Source organism: Mya arenaria, chromosome 8, assembly GCF_026914265.1.
Source record: "Mya arenaria isolate MELC-2E11 chromosome 8, ASM2691426v1".
NCBI classification, from domain to species: domain Eukaryota; kingdom Metazoa; phylum Mollusca; class Bivalvia; order Myida; family Myidae; genus Mya; species Mya arenaria.
In genome coordinates, this window is record NC_069129.1 from 66,540,063 (window position 1) to 66,559,541 (window position 19,479).

At 33.6% G+C, this 19,479-nt stretch overlaps 2 protein-coding genes across 4 annotated transcripts; one reads left to right on the plus strand and one right to left on the minus strand.

Annotated features, from left to right (window-relative positions):
* Window positions 1-318: 318 nt before the first annotated feature.
* LOC128245002 (uncharacterized) lies at window positions 319-7,226 on the minus strand. 2 transcript variants are annotated; one of them, XM_052963188.1, is made up of 11 exons: window positions 7,214-7,226; window positions 6,828-6,881; window positions 5,956-6,038; window positions 5,246-5,314; window positions 4,942-5,050; window positions 2,349-2,443; window positions 2,005-2,082; window positions 1,598-1,766; window positions 1,220-1,333; window positions 837-953; window positions 319-460 (listed from the first exon to the last, which is right to left on the minus strand). In XM_052963188.1, the coding sequence occupies exons 2-11, from the start codon at window positions 6,874-6,876 to the stop codon at window positions 456-458; spliced, it is 888 nt and encodes a 295-aa protein (XP_052819148.1). In that variant the 5' UTR covers window positions 6,877-6,881; window positions 7,214-7,226; the 3' UTR covers window positions 319-455. The 2 variants fall into 2 exon arrangements, with proteins under 2 accessions (XP_052819148.1, XP_052819147.1); XM_052963187.1 differs by lacking the exon at window positions 7,214-7,226 and adding an exon at window positions 7,137-7,199.
* Window positions 7,227-10,455: 3,229 nt separating this feature from the next.
* Window positions 10,456-18,527, plus strand: LOC128242595 (G-protein coupled receptor 83-like). 2 transcript variants are annotated; one of them, XM_052959814.1, is made up of 2 exons: window positions 10,456-10,869; window positions 18,057-18,527. In XM_052959814.1, exons 1-2 carry the CDS (start codon window positions 10,744-10,746, stop codon window positions 18,321-18,323), a joined length of 393 nt encoding a protein of 130 aa, XP_052815774.1. In that variant the 5' UTR covers window positions 10,456-10,743; the 3' UTR covers window positions 18,324-18,527. The 2 variants fall into 2 exon arrangements, with proteins under 2 accessions (XP_052815774.1, XP_052815773.1); XM_052959813.1 differs by lacking the exon at window positions 18,057-18,527 and adding an exon at window positions 12,078-12,916 and having other exon boundaries at window positions 10,456-11,842.
* The last annotated feature ends 952 nt before the right edge of the window (window positions 18,528-19,479 follow it).

Consider the following 19,479-nt stretch of genomic DNA (forward strand, 5'->3'; position numbering starts at 1 on the left):
TTCCAGAATCTCCCTTTTTCAAGCAGAAGAAAACAGTTCCTTATATCTGATGGATTTCACAGAAATTGTGCTTGAACAAAGCATTTGTATCATATTTAAAAAGGCGCTTATTCTTTTATTAACACTTACCCTGTCCTTAATCGTTTTATAATTGAGTTTTCTATGTGTACTATCAATGAAAATTGTTATCTTTAAATTGGAAATATATCAGATATCCGATTACCAGACATGGTGTGGTCGAAGTATCAATAGGAAACAAATATACACATGGACATTTTTATCAACATTTATTTCAGAACAAAGTTTAATGTCGTATAATCGTACAAAATCCATAAATTTAGAGGTCGATAAAGGACATCAATTGCCCGGCCCTTTACAGTACCACTGTGCAACAATGTGGTCAATGTTGTCGTCATATCCGGTCTTTTAAAGTGAGGTTCACACCGATCATCGCATTACTCTGTGAATTGTAAGGAGTATTGTGGTGAGACAGATGGCGATGATAAAATTATATTTTTATAAGCACATGATAGCTTATTTTACTCATGAATTACTTAAACTTATCCGTTATATGAAAGTTGCCTTGTTGTATAGGCGTAATAGAGCTAGCTTAATATACATGTAGATGACTAAACACTGTGCGTTATTGAAGTGTTTACCGTGCGAAAAGAAGTTTGACTAAAGCATTATACATAATTTAAATGTTATGCTTAACCCAACTTGATCATCCTGCTGTATATGTTAATTGGTTCTGATAGATAGCCCTATACTGGTAATTTTTATGAATAACAAACTGTTTTGACAAAATATATAAAATATCATAACATAAATTTTACTGGTAAACCCGGTTTCAGCGCACACTCCACACAATATAGGGCAGCTGAGGTGAGCATAGTTGTTAACGTCGGTACCACATTGGCTGGGGTTCCAACAAGATGGACCGTCCACACAAACTGCAACGAGTTATATAACACTGAGAATCACCGAGTAGATAAGTTACAATAATTTGTAACAAACTACAATGTAATTGTATTTCCATACACACGGAATGGTCTGCCTCATGAATCTCGATACGGATGTATGAATATAGGGATATATTATCAAATGAAAACACGTTTTGTCATTGAGTAAATTGATTCAAGAACCATCACGGTCATTTACTATACAGTTGATGATTACATATTATCAGTTATGAACTTTTCAAAGCACAAAACAATACCTCTCTCTTCCAGTGTGGTTGTAAGTGGTATTTGTGTAGACAGAGTGACAGGTTTAGTTGGTACTTTTATTGTTGACGTCGGCGGTTTGACTGACTGTTCAGTTGAAGAATAACCTGAAACATGAGTTGATGTCAGATTAGAAGATAAAACACGAATACCATGGCACCTACAGGGCGAGACTCAGCATCAAGTTATTTCTAGGATCTTGTTGAAAAGCACAATTATCCACTTTCACAAAGAAGCCTCATAAAACGGACTTCAAATGGGATAATTTGGCTAACTGATTGGTGTTTTATTATTTTTATGTAATTGAATAAAGCGAAGGGTTTTATTTATGAAAGCCAATGCAACAAGCACATATGATATCACTAGCTCGCCTGAAATAGCAGATGAAGTTGAGGCAAAAGTGGTTGCACTTGTTGGTGTGGAAGTACACGGGTTGAAAGCGTTACAGAGGTCGGTATCACAGCATGAAGAACACACCGGAGAATTAGTAAAGCCATCTGCATCACTCACTGCAGGGTTGGAGGGGTTGCATCGGCTTGACTGAAAAATGCAGAATTATATAATTGCATCGTGTGTTGTGGTATTATTTATTTATTAGTGTTTTTATTGACTTTTGATTAGTAACCAATTAAACCATATCACAGTATTAGAAAGTAATATTGTGCTGTAGTTAACGTTACATCGTTTTAGTAAATAACTGTTCTGACAAGTTCAATGGCCCAGTACTGGAGAAGAATGATGAGTTAAATCAATTTTGTGTCAGTTTTCAATATCTTACATGTTTAGGAATGCAGCCTGTAGAATATCTTTCCATTTCTAAACCTGGAATTCTGGGTAAAAGCGATATCTGGCAGATCTAAAAGACGAAAAAGGTCAAAAATATAATTGAATACATGAATGTACACAATTACAATAATGTATCAGTTATGGTTACAAAGAAATTAACTAAAATCACACCAAAGAGAGCTTAATGATATATTGTGATAGTACATTGTTCTACATCTCAAAAATAGAGAATAAAATTGATATAGTTTTCGATGCAACTTGCTGATTTTTATCTGATTTTTACTATTTTATGTAGAAAGTTTGATAATAACACAATAACCATGTATGAGCCCTAACCTCATCTAAGGCACAATGTTTGACCTGGTTGCAATCCTCTATCCCAAGAGTACTGTTACAGGAATAGCACACCGGACCAACTGACGCGTCTAAAACTGTGGATAAAACTGAATAACCATGCCAAAAAATATAATATATAACCCATAAGTTTTATGGAAAAGAACTATTAAAAAGACATATGCTTAGGAATGCTTACTTTACAGACACAGGGTGCGTTTAAAATTTCAGAAAATGATCAAACAGGAAAGTGCACGTTTAATGTGATTAAATAATGCTGTCATAAGAACTAATATGTTTAAGTAACAAACAAAGAAATAACAAAATCCGATAAGTATCTGTCAGGTTTCACGTGAGATTAGGAAAAGTATAAAAAAAATCTATTTCTGGTTAAGCCATTAATTTCGGATATTAAAGCACTATGGGAAATGTGGATAACATGATGGTCCGAAAGCACAATCCTTATACTTTAGGTTTAAATGTTGTGATACAACTCGGGTAGCATCAGTTTACCTCGGATACCATCGACATCGGCACTCTCCGTACAAAATCGTGAGGAACTCCATACGTTTTCGGCTGTACCGGACGATACTATATTTAATAACGGAAGGTGTTTCCCCACTATCCATACCATGGTTGTTTTGGAATTTTACATCGACAATATATTTCTCAAAACAATTTTCTTCAATTATCTTGATGTATGCACACTTATCTTAATGTATACACACTTATGGACACGCTTATAGTTGGTAGCGCTTCAACTAAGAAGATTAGCCATTATATTAAAACATGGGTAACCTAAGATTTTCTGTTGAAACAAAGTCTAAATTGGTTTAAACAGTTTTTATTTCCAAAAAGGTCAAAATTGCATAAGTGTCAACACAATGCATTAATAAAGTAAAGATTAAATTTAAGTTGAAGCCAGTTAAGGATTTAAAATTATTCTTGGAATGTCCAAATCCTTTTTGTTTACTCTGATAATATGATTATGACTAATATATATATATATATATATATATATATATATATATATATATATATATATATATATATATATATATATATATATATATATATATATATATATATATATATATATAATAATCTTAGGTTACCCATGTTATATATATATAATTATGTGCTTAACGTTCTTTCCAGCCCTGGTCGTATTATAGCACAAATTTTATCTTTAATTCAAGGTAAAATATTCTCAAAGTTTTTATAAAATGGTGTACCATCATTATAACTACACTTGATAAAAGAGTGTAGCATAATGCTACTTACTTAATGATTATTTTTGCAAAGTAAACCAAAACATCCGCATGCATAGTGACATCGTTATTCTAGGCATCTTTTTATGAAACATTTAAGCACTGTTTTTTAGGATCGCCTTTTCACGTAATCGTCATGTGATCGTTCTTAATCGAGCGATATACAGTAAACATCGAAATCAGATGATGGATTTTTGCAATTAGTTATATATGTAAATATATATTTATTTATTATATGCCTATCAAATTCTTTATCCATATCCAACAATGAAAATACAGCAGGCCATATTAAAAAATCCGTATCATGATACCGTCGTTTTCTGATTCCGTATCATGCGAGTACCGTGTGTAATCTCGGAACTACTTTCGCCTTATTGAAAATAACGTGACAAAAAAAAATGGTAAAACCTGTCAACTTTTAAATACATTAAATTATTTAACTGTACCCACGCTCCAGAAGTATGTATATGTAAAATATTCTAGAGCATGGTTCTCATGTTCTTCAAAGAACCATGAGGATAAGCACGAAACAGAGATTACTTCTAATATATCTAGACAGCTACTTCAGTGAACTAGCTGTTTGGCACTTCGAAGTTCATAAATTGTTGCACTATCCATGTTTATTATCACAAAAATGAGCAGAAGAAGGCGAATTCGCGTCATCGATAAAAATAGCGATTGACTCACGATCTTCCTTCAATTCTGCATTAAATGATGTCAAAAAATCCCACGATTATTTACTTTGTTAAAAATGGCCGCGTTATGCAGGAAATGTCGATCAGTGTACATTCGTAAAATAAGTACCGTTATTTTTTGTGCTGTGACATTTAATAATTGTTTTCGTTTAAGCAATTTGTTAATTTTGCTAAGACATAAAATATTTTGTTCTTTTTTTGCTCAATTAAGTGAAATCTGTACCTTCTGACTTCGTTTCGCTGTAGTAGCCTCCCTTGACTTCATAACACAAAACTACGTAACACATTCCAATTCATACGCGCATTTGACAGATGGCGGTAAAATTTAAATCAATTTGAAACCGAAAAATAAAAAGGAATAATCAAATAGGCAGGTATATAATTAATGGAATATTACGATAAAACGATTTTCTGGTGACTTGCATACAGGTTCCCAGAAAAGCGTCCTATCATAATATCCCCTATATATTTGATTTATTTTTATTTTATGTTTGTCTTTTCTTTACCCTTTAAAAATGCGCACAGTTTAAGACACTTGTCACTTTCTATTAAACATTATTTTTCGTATATGTACTTTTAATCTGATCGTTTGGACGTCTCTGCTTTAAAAATAAGAAATAACAAATTTACCAGTTTTGCACGTCTTCATGTTACACAAATTTCCATGGCAACATTCGAAACATAGAACAGTTTCAGATGAACTTCGCCGGCCTACTGCTAGTGCGCCGGTACTGCAAAACTTGAAAAGCAAGGACCTTTTATTGGATTGTTTTACATATACAACGATTGCAAAACAAGGCATTAAAATCATACATAATATGAATCACGCTCGATGGCACAATGTTACGTGATCGTTGTTGAGAAAACCAGAATAACCGAAAGTAGCTTGAAATGACAAACCCGTAATGCTCAGTAAAAAGCTAATAGTTCTTACCAATTCATCTGTGCATTTCAATCTGTACTGTAGGGTTGCGGACGTCCAGTAGGCTTCCATTGCACATACCTTCAAACGTACTGACACAGTCAATTCATATATTTATAACAAACAATATTATGAAGAATTAAATCAAATTAATATGGCTGCATGATTAAACAGATGCGTGAGAATGACTTGAATTAGGAAATACAATGGTTAACATAGTTTACTAACTATTCATTCCATCAGTACAACGTTCTTGGTGCTGCAAGGACTGAATGTTGCCTTTACCACATGAGTCCAATATTTCTATTCTGAGTGTTTCGACACGATCTTAATTAGTTTCCGATTGATCAACATTTCTATATTTCTTCAAGCCTTAAGTTCATCTTCTGTTTAGGAAAAGATAAGAGTCCAATACATAACAAAGTAAATTTGCTAAAAGTACAAATACAGTGTGACTCTCTATATCGGGACAATATTTGTATAATCTGTACATAATCATGCAATTAAATATTTATACAACGTACGTGTACTATTGTATCGCATATAGCATTGGATTACCAATTTGGTGGGTATACGTGAACAAACAAGGCTCATGAAGGGGAACGAGAAGTAAAATCATCATCGTTATTCCACGGTCATTATTACCACCAAACCTCGATCACACCAAACTACGGCGTTACAGTAATTTGTCACACATCTGTAGTGAATGAAACAGCTCTTACTTCGTGTGGACCGCAGTGTTGCACGGTTGTGCATGAGTACGGGTGATATGCATCCTCGCACTGCAGGCAGGTGTAATTAAAACCTGATATAAACTAAGTTATTATAAATATTTATTAGTCAAATAAAAAATCATGACTCAATGTTTCAAACAGTACAGAAATATTTTGATAGTATTCACTCTTGTGAAATATAGCCCCGGTCACAATTCCAAATCAAACGTCAGCGCGCACAGACCTAGGGCTCAAGTTGAACGACATCTTCCAAAATGACGTTACGTTCTGATACAATTTGGCGCGCTTTTCTAAAAAAAACTAACATTTTGCATCCCTTTAAAGCATATAATATTTAGACAAATGTTCTTTTCAATTTTAGATCGGAATGTATTTCACCTCGTGAACACAAAACAATATTTCACTCGTGGTACAGTGATTTTACACTGAACAATTATCATTGTATATGTTTAGGAAGACTTTGCTGTTTGTGGAGTTTTGTGCTGTTGATCCATGTTTCTTGTTTGTGACATTTTGTTTTAGTGTTCTATGTCGTTGGCGTTTACCCAGTGCCATTAAACGGGGTTTATGTTTAAACTTTTTGCTACTGAGCTTGTTTCTGTAGTTTTTCACATAAGTATAATAAATATATCGAATCAGATTGATGTAAAAAACGATACTACAATGTTTAAAAATATAAAACAAAACAAACAATAACTGCAATATATACATATTTACATACATGTCATAATATTAAATGTTTAAAGTTAAAAAAGTAATATAAACTTCCGTATTTCATTTTCGATGTTTGATAATACTTCGTTTACTTTAATAATACTGAATTCGTTCGTGGCTTATGAGCGTAACGAGAAAAGGATTACCCGCTGCTGTTGCTACGCTAGATAACACAAACAGTGCCAGTGACGTCATTCTACCTGAAAACACATTCTTAATCTCAATAAATCCATTTGCAATTGTCATGGAAATATACGTATATTTGCTATACACTGTCAATTTGCATATGCTGTCATATATGCCCTGTTAAAATTGATATCCAGTGAGTTTAAGGTACACCCATTTCTTTTATCATGGCAATTGTAATTGATTTGCTCTCGTCAATGTTGAATTCATCGCATTCAAACCTTCACAATAAGATGCAACTAAACAAATTGGTAAAAATTCATTATTACCCTGTAAATAAATCTTCGCCTACACACAACAAAGAAAAATAACAGATCTGTTCTTAATTTAATAATTTATGTCTTACATTGCTATCTCCCATATAGAATGAAAATAGCCGATAAGGTTTGACACAATTATTGCCAGGTCATGAGATATGAACAGTTTCTTGTACTGACGCGTATATATCAAGGCCGAAATAATTGTCAAGTCTTATCAGAAAATTTATGTGTTTTCGTATTTTATAGAACTTCCTCAGAACACACAGGGTCTTCATGTCGTATATTTTAGATCACTTGAACTTACATAAGATAACCTGTATAAATTTTAAAGAAATATGTTGTATTTTAAATTAAAAAAAAAGTATTTGCAGTAATGGAAAAATAGAAACACAGAAAGTACCAACACAGTTAGAACGATTAAAATATATCAAAGCTATTTATCAATGGATAGTATCAGCTTGATATTAAGTAAGGACAATTTGGTTCGTAGCAGTGCGGTTGTGCACACAAACTAGTTTTAAACCCTAGTAAATAAACATATTATTAACCGTTCCAAGGCGGTACCTAACAATCCTTGATAAACAGCCCTAGATTCATGTATTATATCTGTAGTGTGTTGTTTGGTGAGTTTTGGGTTGTTGTTCCGTGTGTCTGCTTTGAAATGGCTTTATGTTTAAAATTTCGGCTACTGGACTTGTGTATGTAGTTGTTCTAATAAAAGTCAGACATAAAATAGTTCGTTTTACTGAGAACAGTCAAAGGGAAACAAGTGTTATCGGTAAAACTCGTCGCCACACCATGGGAACTCATTGGGCTACAAGTTGTGCAAAACTGTCGGAAAAATATCAATCTATTTAAAGTGAAACAGAACCTTCAATGTTCCTGCGTTGCATTTCTCCTTGTCCATTGAACTAACGAAGTGCCGAGCGTTCAGGCCAGAACAAAAAATTCCTGATTACTTATCTTATTTTATGAACAGGACTGCTTCTAAAATGTATGCTTTTATAGAACGTTTTTAAGAACAGTGTGCTGCTTGATATGTAGTCATCCGTTGTCATGAACGTACTTCCAACAAAATATCATTCAGCCATTCACATACTCCTGCGTATAAAGATAATCAAATGCCATGTATACATAAACAATTTATATAATAACATCAAAGTAAGTGTGGGTGCAGTTGTGTTTTGTTGACGATAAAATAGGTTAAAAAGACCAGAAAAGAAGATTATTGTTAATTTCTTAATGGCAAGTTTATGTAATATTTTTTTCTGTATGAAATCATTATAACCTAAGTTAGAGGAATATTTCTGCGTTAAGAAGCTATTTGCTAATTTAAACTCTTGTTGAGTAAATCTGAGGGTAGAAGCTGTTTGCTTATTATAACTCTTGTTGAGTAAATCTGAGGGTAGAAGATATTTGCTAATTATAACAGAACAGAACAGAACAGAACATTTATTTTGACTTAGGCATATCAACAGCTCATCGTCACATTACACAACATACACAATACGCATACATATACAGATAAACAATAAATAGATGAATAAATGCATGAATCATTATTCAATTTCTATATATAGTGATAGAGAAAACAACAACAACAACAACAGCTTTCATCTCGCCTATAGATAGATACCTGTGAGAGTGTTCACTCTCTACTCTCCATAGAGGAACGTTTAGGCAAATGTTAGGCAATGGTACTTTAAAGGAATACAGTGATTTAATAACGGTGCTAAATAGTTATACGTGCAAAGATAACAGTACCAATACAACTAATCTTGACATATATAAAACACGTGGAATAACATCCAGTACAAGGATATAAATATTTCTAGAAAAAGCATAAATGTATTCAAACATAATCATTTCTTTCTTTGAAAGCTTTTAAGCTTTTAAACAATAAACCGCTAGTTTAACCAGAAGAGATTTATCATCTATTTGCAGTAGAGTAATACATTTTTCCATACTAGGATGTCTTGAATAGTAATTTGGCAAATACCTTCTACGAATATCAGCATATAGTGGACATGGTACTCGTCTTCTATATCGTTAAGGTACATTTTCTATCATGTCTTGCAATACCATTATGTCGGCCAACTTCAATATTTAACCTATGGGAAGATAGCCGTAATTATGCAAGCACTTGTCTGTATTTGATATTGTCTAACAAATAAATATCACTAGAAACTTGGTAATTACATTTAAATTCTTAATATATATTTAATGAACTACAGCTATCCATACCCACTCTCCATTCTGAAATATAAATATCTCGTAATTTATTTCTAAGCAGAGTACAAATGCAGACATATTCACTGATTCGGGGAATAACCAAACATCATTAAAATCTGAGCGTTGTTATACATCTCGAACTTTTGAGGCCCAATTTATGACAACATAACTCTAGCTGATTAATCTGAGGGTATAATCTATTTGCTAAATATAACTATTATTGAGAAAATCTGAGGGTAGAAGCTATTTGCTAAATATAACTCTAGTTGGGTGTTTCTGAGTGTAGTAGCTATTTGCTGATTATAACCCTATATAAGTGTTTCTGAGTGTAACAGCTATTTGCTGACTTTAACCCAATTTAGTGTTTCTGGGTGTAGTAGCAATTTGCTGAGTATACATTTAACTCTCGTATGTCTGAGAATATAACGTATTTGCTGTTGACGTCCCGTCAGTAGTTGGCCATCAACATAAACAGTTATCCTCCTCACACGATAGAACTATTGATATGCAAACAAAGAAGCAAACAGAAAGATGAATTTGATATTGCAGTAAAGGTTTAAAAGACGGATTTTCGGCTTGGATTTCCAAATTTCATTTCACGACGAAAACAGATGAATGAAAGTCAGTATGCTTCACTGGTTAAATGAAGCATAAAAGCTATGTCTTAAATGTTCTACTTTACTTATTCGTCGCATGTGCTGACGTTTTCTTCTAAAGGTTATAGAAAATGAAGTTTTGTCATTTTTCCGAGATCGCGTTTAAGTTTGATAGCAAAGTCAACAACAACACGTGTGAAAATGTAAAACAAAAACCATCATTTCATTAAAGTTTTGAAACACCTTCTGATGTTAGCTCGAATTGTTATACATGAAAACAGCTCACACAGACTAGAAACAACTACATAACGCGAAATGTAAAAATAATTGAATTGCCTCTATGTTACACTCGAAAAAAACTTCTATGTTGGAGTATACGTGTGTTAATTTAAACTCGTACAAGGATATTAGATTACTATCGCAGTAAGAAGGAAGATCGAATGTCAATTATTTGACTGTTTCTTTCCTGTATTACTTAGCCATATCATGTCAATGAAACATGTGAGTAGTGTCGTTAAACTGAAATAACGTTTGATATTGAAACTGATTATAAGTTTGTGTTTAAATTAAATGTAAAGTGTTATCGGAACCTTCCTGGCGATTATTCTTTTTTTCCTGGAATTATGGAATGAATTACTTTGATCGTGAAGGAGATAATATGATAGTTTATGGCTAATGGCTGATAAAATTTATTAACTAGGACAAAGTGGATATGTGTTGCACCAAGAAAAAAATGAGTGCAACTGAAGGTCTGTCAGACGGCCAATAGCTCACTATACCTGACAGAGATGTATTCACCTCATTCTCATGTGGATGAGGATAGGAACTGGACGGAAGCCGACCTCAGTTTGGAGAAGGCTTCGACTCTCGTTGGCTCTATAGTGTACCTGTGCATTCTGATGGTAGTTGGAATGGTAGGAAACATTTTCGTCTTGCTGATATTTTACTTTAGATTCAGTCCATCAACGCATAGATGTTTTATAATTACTCTTGCCATCTATGACTTTTTCGCGTGTGCGGTCGGTGCACCGTGGGCAATCGCGGAGTCATTCTTTGCATTTAATTACCATGACGTCGCCACCTGTAAAATATTCAGATTTATACTATACTATACGTGTGTAGCCTCGAGTTTGACGTTGGTTCTTATTGCAATTGAACGAAGTAGAAAGATATGTACGCCACTTAAATCGCAGTTCAGTATCCCTATGGCGAAGAAGGCGATATATGTTGTGCTGCTAGTAATTTCCACCATCTCCGCCAGCCCAGCATTAGTGCTTTATGGGAACAAAACTATTCCGACAGGATATAAAAATGTCACTGGCACAAAGTGCTTTGTTACCGATCATTTTAGTGACACATTCTGGCCAAAAATGTTCAACATCTATCTGCTAGCTCTTGCATTTTTGTCAACGGCCATTATGGCAGTATGTTATATTCGAATAGCAAGAACCGTATCCAGAATGGGTACAGATAGCATAGCAAAGCGAATGAGGGCATCCGAAAAGTGCAATGTGAAGTCGGAAGATTCGGTTCCTCAAAGCGAGGACGACGTAAACGATTCCGATTCCACATATCAGCAGGATGTCAACTCCTCAAACAAGGAGCAAAATCACCGAATGTCACGTGGTCAAGTAAGTGTGACGTCACGTGATAGTGTTAAAGTCGCAGGAGGTTCTGGAATCAGAAATAATTTACGGGACAGATCATCGAAGTGGGCCAGTAAAGTGTTACGGCGTTTGTCGTCAAAATCTGGACGGAAGACATTACGTGTTACTAAAATGTTAACGCTTGTAACTGTCGCTTTCGTTGTCAGCTATTTACCTCACCTTAGCCTGCAGCTGTGGAGTACGTTTACTTCAAAGGAGAAAGAAAATACCTTACCAACAGGCAACTTCTACCAAGTTTTGTTTTTTTCGTTCCTAATAAACAATCTAGTTAATCCTTTTATCTATGCTGCCATGGATTTGAAATTTAAAAACGAGCTTAAAAAGCTTTTGACCTGTGGCTTCAATATTCGTACTAGGAATAATACTGTGTAATATGAAATTTAAGTTTCATCTATCAACGAGAAATTAATGTAGTTGCTTTTTTAATTTAATAAATATTTTACACTTTTTTTCAGAAATCCAATAAATATTCTTCGTGCAGTCATCGAAATAACGATGAAAATCTTATCTGTGGAAATAAATAGCTGACGTCTTTTTAAGCTATCAGACAGTTGTATTTTCTGTGAAATAATTAAGGATAAAACCCTATTGTATAGTTATAAATTGTGAAAGATGGAAAACAGATATGAATCAAGAAAAACAAGGAAAATATACCGTCAACAATGGCGAATGCCAACTAGAAACCTTTGTAGCAATTAACGAGTGTATATTAATAACTTCACATTGAATGTTTTACAAATGTAAAGTATCGACGAACGAAAACAAAATCAATTCTAAATTGATTGCCTATTTTATTATTTCTTTTACTAGGTCCAATTTCTATCTCAAAAAATGTTTTATAAAATGTGAATATCATGTGAAATGCGAATGAGTTCTAGATTGAGCCTAAGTAACATCATATTGCATTATATTCCCATTTGAACACAATAGCTGAACACTTTGAAAAAGCATTTTACTTGAAGTTTTGATTTGGTCAAAACAATTGTTTCTGCATCCAATGGTATAATACAATCGGATGCAGAAACAATTGTTTTGGTCACTATACAACCTTTCTATACTGTCCAAAGGTTATCGTTTGCCTACATTGTACATTAAATTATTTGATTTGTTCAAAATGATTCTTTAATAAACAATGACCGATTAATAACCATTTGGGCTTGTATTTATAAAACCAAAGAATTAACAAATTTCATCAAATTTATCGTTTACATGTTTAGCTGTAACACAATCCTCACATGTTTTTTTTTTATTAAAAGCTTTCAAATAATTTTCTCTAGAATTTTGTTGTTTGAAATGTTGACAACAGTTTTTTCGACCGTTTTATGAGAACACGATTTAAACATTGTGTGTTCTTATGTGGTAAAATGAGACTCGTGTTTTACTGACCGTTCCAGGGCGGCTATAATCCATCAGTTATCGGTAATGTTATCTTGATGCGTGTGTCGTCTGTTTATGGTGTTTGGATGTAAGGTTGTATGTTAGTTTTGCTAGTCGTCTGTGTACCTAGTTCATTGTTGTTTGGGCTTTTGACAGGAGCTCTAAATAAGGTTTATTTTCGACTTCTGGGCTTGTCCCTGAAGTTTTGAGTTTATTATTGAGATTGAGATTTGTATTTGACTTGATAATTTCTGTGATATTGGGGCCAGTGTGGGAGAACACTAAGTTTTCACACTTTGTACACAACTCTAAACAAAACATAATTGAGATTATAAAGCACTCGCTGACACCACGATAGTCATACATTAGTACTTACACTCATTATGATATTTAAGCATTGATGGACACACTTTTCACTTCTGTGGTTTTCCACAGTTGACTATGACATGACGCGACGAAATTAAGTTTAAGCCAGAGTAGCGGGCCTTGATCCTAAATTCTAACCCTAATCGTAACCCTAAACCTATTGTAATTTGTTAGTGTCAATATCTAAACGGTTTTTGAGTGATGGTCACAGTTTAAACTTTTGCGCAAGAATATAGATTTGTGCCATTTCGCGAATTTCACTGTTTGAAGTGATGCAGGAGTTTTAGAATTATCCTCTCTTCTTCTTTTGAATTTTAATATATCGTTGCAGTAGATTTGCTGTTGTTGGATGTATAAAATGTATTACTTTCATATGAAGTGTTGAGGAAATCCTCCACTTGATAACTAAATACGTAAGGGACAAGTTAGAAATTTGTAAAGTGTACATTAGGCAACAATGGACTATACAACATTAGGCCGTACCAAATTGTTGTTTATGTTTAACATCAACACCTGTACGAAGACCTATCTAGCTGTCCTGAAGAAAATAATAAACGAGACTCGAAAATTAACGATCACTAAATGAGTAGTATCCTATGTTGGTCATAAACTCCATAGCTCCCTTGTTCATTCTGGATTATTCTCAATTGTAATATAGATTTCCCCTGCAAAATTAGTTCAAATACAAGTGTGTTCATCTTAGAAATCATACAGAATGCACCTTTTTCTGAAATAGAATACCATTCATAGTAGTACAGCGTATGAAACATTTTGCTTGCACGTGTGTTCTGTTGTCAGAATTATAAAAATAATACATTTTTCCATCGGGAAGTTCAAAACGTATCCGCCCGAGGACGCTAAACATACAAACGATTTGGTATGGCATTAAAGTATATACAAGAGGCGCTTGCATCATCTTCAGTGTAGCAATCTGCAATTTTCTCTGAATACTGTGCAGCAAACAAACTCTTGATAATATCATATAAAATAAAGATAAAAATATCTGCTTTAAACAGAAGACCTACTGAAGGTATCTAAGAAAAGAGAGCTCAACATTTTATTACAAAACGATGGAAGAATTGATCATGTAATCTATAACGGTATTTAGCGCTTAAGTACATAGCATAATTTTACAGATATTTGCACGAGGATACCTTTAAGCTAAATCGACTTTATGATAATCCTGATATAATTAAATAAGTACAGAAATAGAAGTATATGTACCATGTACATACTTTACCATTACCGTAGGACATGTATAACTGTTAGTTCTAAAAGAGTTGTGTTTTCCTTTAATGTTGGACACATTGAGAAAAAGACAGTCACTGTTTTAAATGCAAATACGAACGTCAAAAATGTCTCTGTTAAATGGTATCGCCATTTTCAACGATATCCAAATCTTCATTCAAAACATAAAACACGTGCATTCAGTACAGAGTTGTTACAACAAAAACATACATCTCAGATAACAATTAAATTGTTCAGAAATTAATTCGATCGTTTACAGTTACCCACATTACGGACGAAGTAGAATTCGCGGTAATGTTTAATCTGTCTACTGTAACAACTTAATGTGTAGCGATTTTGTTGTTATAGTGTTACATTCCTCCCACATTCTCTTTGAATAGCTTCCTCCGCAGTCTTGATAGGAATATCGATGCCAAATTAACAATTAAGTGATAGGTTGCAATGTCCTATGATCACTAATTGAGAAAAGTAAATATTTTTGGCGCTGATTGTGAAATGTAAGTACGCAGTGCACATGCATATCAAATATTACTAGGGCCACTGAAAAATAAAAATCATCATCAAGTTCGTCAACCAGAGGCCAGAATAATTATAGCATAACTTTTGATGATTAAGATGGTAAACATCCCTGAGGATTAGTTCTTTACACCTTCCAATATTTATGCGAAAAGCTACAGAAACAAGCTCAGTAGCAAAAAGTTTAAACGTAAGCCCGGTTTAATTGCACTGGGTAAACGCAAAAGAGATATAACATAAAATCACAAACAAGAAACATGAAAAAACAGCACAAAACGCCACAAGCAGCACAGTATATACATACTATTTATAAAAAAACAGATATGTTTATCACATCAAATTCACCTTTCGAGCTTCAAACGCTATCGAAGTATAGTTACCGGCTTCCGCATGTGCACGGATTTTCCAATGAGACAGAAAAAAATCATAGGTATTATTAGGATAAGACTACCATTGAAAAAACATAACATATTTTAAAGATGTATGATGTATAGTTTTGGTAACTTTCAACATGCATTTACTATATGTCCAGGCATTGATTTCTGTACAATAAAAATAAGCAACCAAAAACATAAATGAATTCTGCAACGCAAACAATTTCGACCAACTAATTGAAACTGAATTAAAAGTTGTATTTTTTACCATTTCCAAGGAAACAAAAGATACAGCGCGTATAATCTATCGCAATAAATAAGATTAACAAATACTTCAATCCTATCCAGGTCTTGATGTTGAGCTATCGTAAAATCCGAACATATTGCACATTTTTATTAAGTATGTTCCGGTCATTCTTATTTTTAAAAAGGCAAACAGAACACAAAAAATGCAACATACTTCAAACTCTGTACTTATATATTTGGTATTTGATATCAGAAAGTGATGCGTTCTGTGTGATTCCCATGATCAACGCACTTAAATCAAGTTCTTATATAAACATTCATTTGTCATGGAAATCTGTATTGCAATTGATCAAGAATGGACTAAGGATCCTCTGGTGATTATGTTCTATATCGGACATCACTCATTTAGTTATTGTTTTATTTTCGGAGCTCATTTGTATTTTTCAGGATAGCTAGATAGGTTTTCGTACTAAGATAAAAACACTTTGGTAGGGCCTATGCAAATACAATAACGTTTAACTATAAATTTAAAATAAATTCAATTTATCGTTTGAATCCTAAAAGACAATGAATGTTTTCTATTAACAAAAATACAATCTATCATGCCAATAAGCCATTCACTTATTTAGAATCTTTCAGACATAATCCATTCTTGCAAAATTTATTGAAAACTACGAACTAGTTATTAGTAAACGGTAGATATAACGGCAACAAAAACGAAGATATCATGGTGCCAACATAAGTCTCAGAATAGAAACAAGACAAACATGCGTCTATCTTTGATCATAAATCAATCATGGCGTATTGTTTGTTTCACGCACATTCTGGCTGCTTTCAAGGTAACATTTCTCGTCGATTGAAATTTCAAAGTGCATGAACTCTTTAGATCATTATCGTCGTATAAGATTGTTCTTTAATGTTATATGAAACATGAAAATGAATCAAAGACTCTTGTGTGCTAGCAAGATATTGTCTCTGATGTCATTTAAATGATGTTGGAGACGGAAATCATCGTATATAGCAATAATGATGTATGACCGTCGTCTTTCTGTACGACAATTTACATTATTTCCCATCAAATAAAACTACACTGCTCTAAATAACGTTTAGTTTTGTTCTTCTCCAAACTGTGCGAATGCATAATCTTTAGTCGTCAAAATGATGGACGATGCTTTTATGTCAATTTCCGATTTATTTAATTTCTTAAATGTTTAGTCAAATAATATGTTTATATAATAAATATTTATGCGAAAAGCCACAGCAACAAGCTCAGTAGCAAAGAGTTTAAACATAAACCAGGTTTAATGGCACTTGGTAAACGCCAAAGACATAGAACATAAAATCACAAACAAGAAACATGGAAGAACAGCACAAAACTCCATAAACAGCACAGTGCATACAAACTATAGTCAAAAACAAGTTTACATTTATATTCTTCATATTTTGTTGTTGTTTTTTATTCCATTTTATAAAGCAAGTGTTATCGAAGACTGTCTCTCTATCTGTATATCATGTCTGTTGTTTGTTTTCTAAGCTTTAAGGGAAATTGTTCAAATGCATTGTTTAGAGATTCCAACACAATTTAATAAACGATATATTTGGTATTTTATAGTGATTCGCTTTATTTTTCGTTATAAATCCGTTTTGGTATGTCTATTAAATTCCATTGTTTTGTGTTTGTTATTTTGAGTAAAGCCCAGGCTCTTACATTGAGCTTTTTAGTGCAAACCACTTCTAGGGTAAGAGCTTTATGGCAGTTCTATTTTAGCATATTTGCCGATAAATAGTCCCTCCTATTAATGTTGCGCTGAAATGTTCATATCGAGTGTGTGTTTTCCTTTTAACATATACAAGCAAGTATGTTCTCACTTAAACATTATGAACTCTTAAAAGATGGTACACTAGCATATATCGCATAAAAACCATGCACTCACTAAGGACTGAACTATATAACACGTTCATGCTGCCATAATAGAACATCTGTTTAGTTATTATATAATTAAGTCAATATTTCAATCTGAGTATTGAAGTATGATATAACAAATTGTATAAAAGGTTTTTGAATATCACACTGTTATGATAATAAAACACACTCTTCTGAGAGCTCGCTACGCAAAGGGAATCTCGACTTTCCGCTATCTACTGCAATAATGGAATGTTACGACGGAGGATCAATACTGTTTCAGACAATTAATCCGGGAATCTTTCAGACAAGTGTCCCGGAAATCTTTCAGACAGGTGTCCCGGGAATGTTTCACACAGGTGTCCCGGGAATGTTTCACACAGGTGACTTCTTGAATGTTTCAGTCGGATGTCCTCATGGATGTTTCTCCGACAGGTGTCCCGGGAATGTTTCACACAGGTGTCTTCTGGAATGGTTCAGTCAGATGTCCTCATGGATGTTTCTCCTACGGGCGTCCTCGTGAATGTTCCAGACACGTCGGCCCGGGGACAGGTGTCCCCCGGAAATGTTTCAGACAGATGTACGTCGGAATGTTTCAGAAAGGTGTCTTCGGGGATGTTTCAGTCAGATGTCCTCATGGATGTTTCAGACAGGTGTCCTCGTGGATGTAACGGACACGGCTGTTTCAGACACGTGTTTCCGGAGATATTTTGTATTTCCCAAGTTTAACTCAGTCATACTTTCAAGTTTTATAAGAGTGTTGCAAATTGTACGAAATACGATTTTAACATTCTTTACTTCAAAATGCATTGGTTTTAAACATAAAAGTGCTACAAGAAGAGGAATAGTTTTCGAAACAACATCATATTGTTACATTCTGGTGATTGCTCCTATTTCAAGAAATACCTTTGTAATTGTTTAAAACTAAAAGGTGCAATAAAGTATAAATAAGTATTTCTTTCTTATTCCAAAATATATAATAAAAATACACACATACTAAAACTAGATAATTATATGCATACTGTATGGAATATTACTGTTTTTGAATGTTGTAAGGGCCCATGGGGATGGCCCCGACCCCAATACTTTTTTGTTTATGTACAAAAACAACAACAAATGTCTGATAATTTAATTCTTCATAAAATTTGTTCAACCTCTTAACACACCATGCCAAATTGAAAAAGGATGTTGTACCCATGCAAATTAGTGTACATGAAAACTAAATTTGGAGAAAATAGTCATAAGCAAAAGTTCTTGAATTGGCATGTAGCTTAGCAAAGGTTACCATGAAACCCTGCGCCCAGGTACAGTAAAGCGTGAGATAAAAATATATTCTTGCCACATGACTGTCCTATTTTCGAGCCAAACTAAAAAGTTTACGACGATCCATTTAGTATTACACTTTTGTTACTTGATATATTTCCATACACTTGTCAACAAGAGACACTCGAATGGAGTCTTGTATACAAAAAAGTATTCGGTAGATGGCGAAAAATGCTAATTGTAGAGATTTCCGAAAGCTCATCCTATGAAAAACAACAACAAATATAACTGTGTCAAAAATTATAAATATATGCATATATACTAAACCATTTACCAATCTTATAAAACAGTTAATGTTGTACCACATGGTAACTGACTTCACGAATTCCAAGACGCGCAGCGGCATATACTGGGCAAAATTTTAATTTAAACCGAAAACAAATTTTGTTGCGTGTCTAAGTACTTGTGACGTTATACACCGCGTGTTATACACTCTCAGTAATAGAATCTTCACTATTATGCTTCTGTACAGTATCGCAGGTAGTTCGGACGAAGCTGCAGTGT

Excerpts from the sequence above, each read along its gene's own strand:
- LOC128245002 (XM_052963188.1), bottom strand. The coding sequence starts at position 6,876 with ATGACGTCACTGGCACTGTTTGTGTTATCTAGCGTAGCAACAGCAGCG. Across the intron at positions 6,039-6,827 it reads TAGCGTAGCAACAGCAGCGG|GTTTTAATTACACCTGCCTG; the intron begins GTAATCCTTTTC and ends AGTTTATATCAG. Across the intron at positions 2,083-2,348 it reads AACATTGTGCCTTAGATGAG|ATCTGCCAGATATCGCTTTT; the intron begins GTTAGGGCTCAT and ends TTCGTCTTTTAG.
- LOC128242595 (XM_052959813.1), top strand. The coding sequence starts at position 10,744 with ATGTATTCACCTCATTCTCATGTGGATGAGGATAGGAACTGGACGGAA.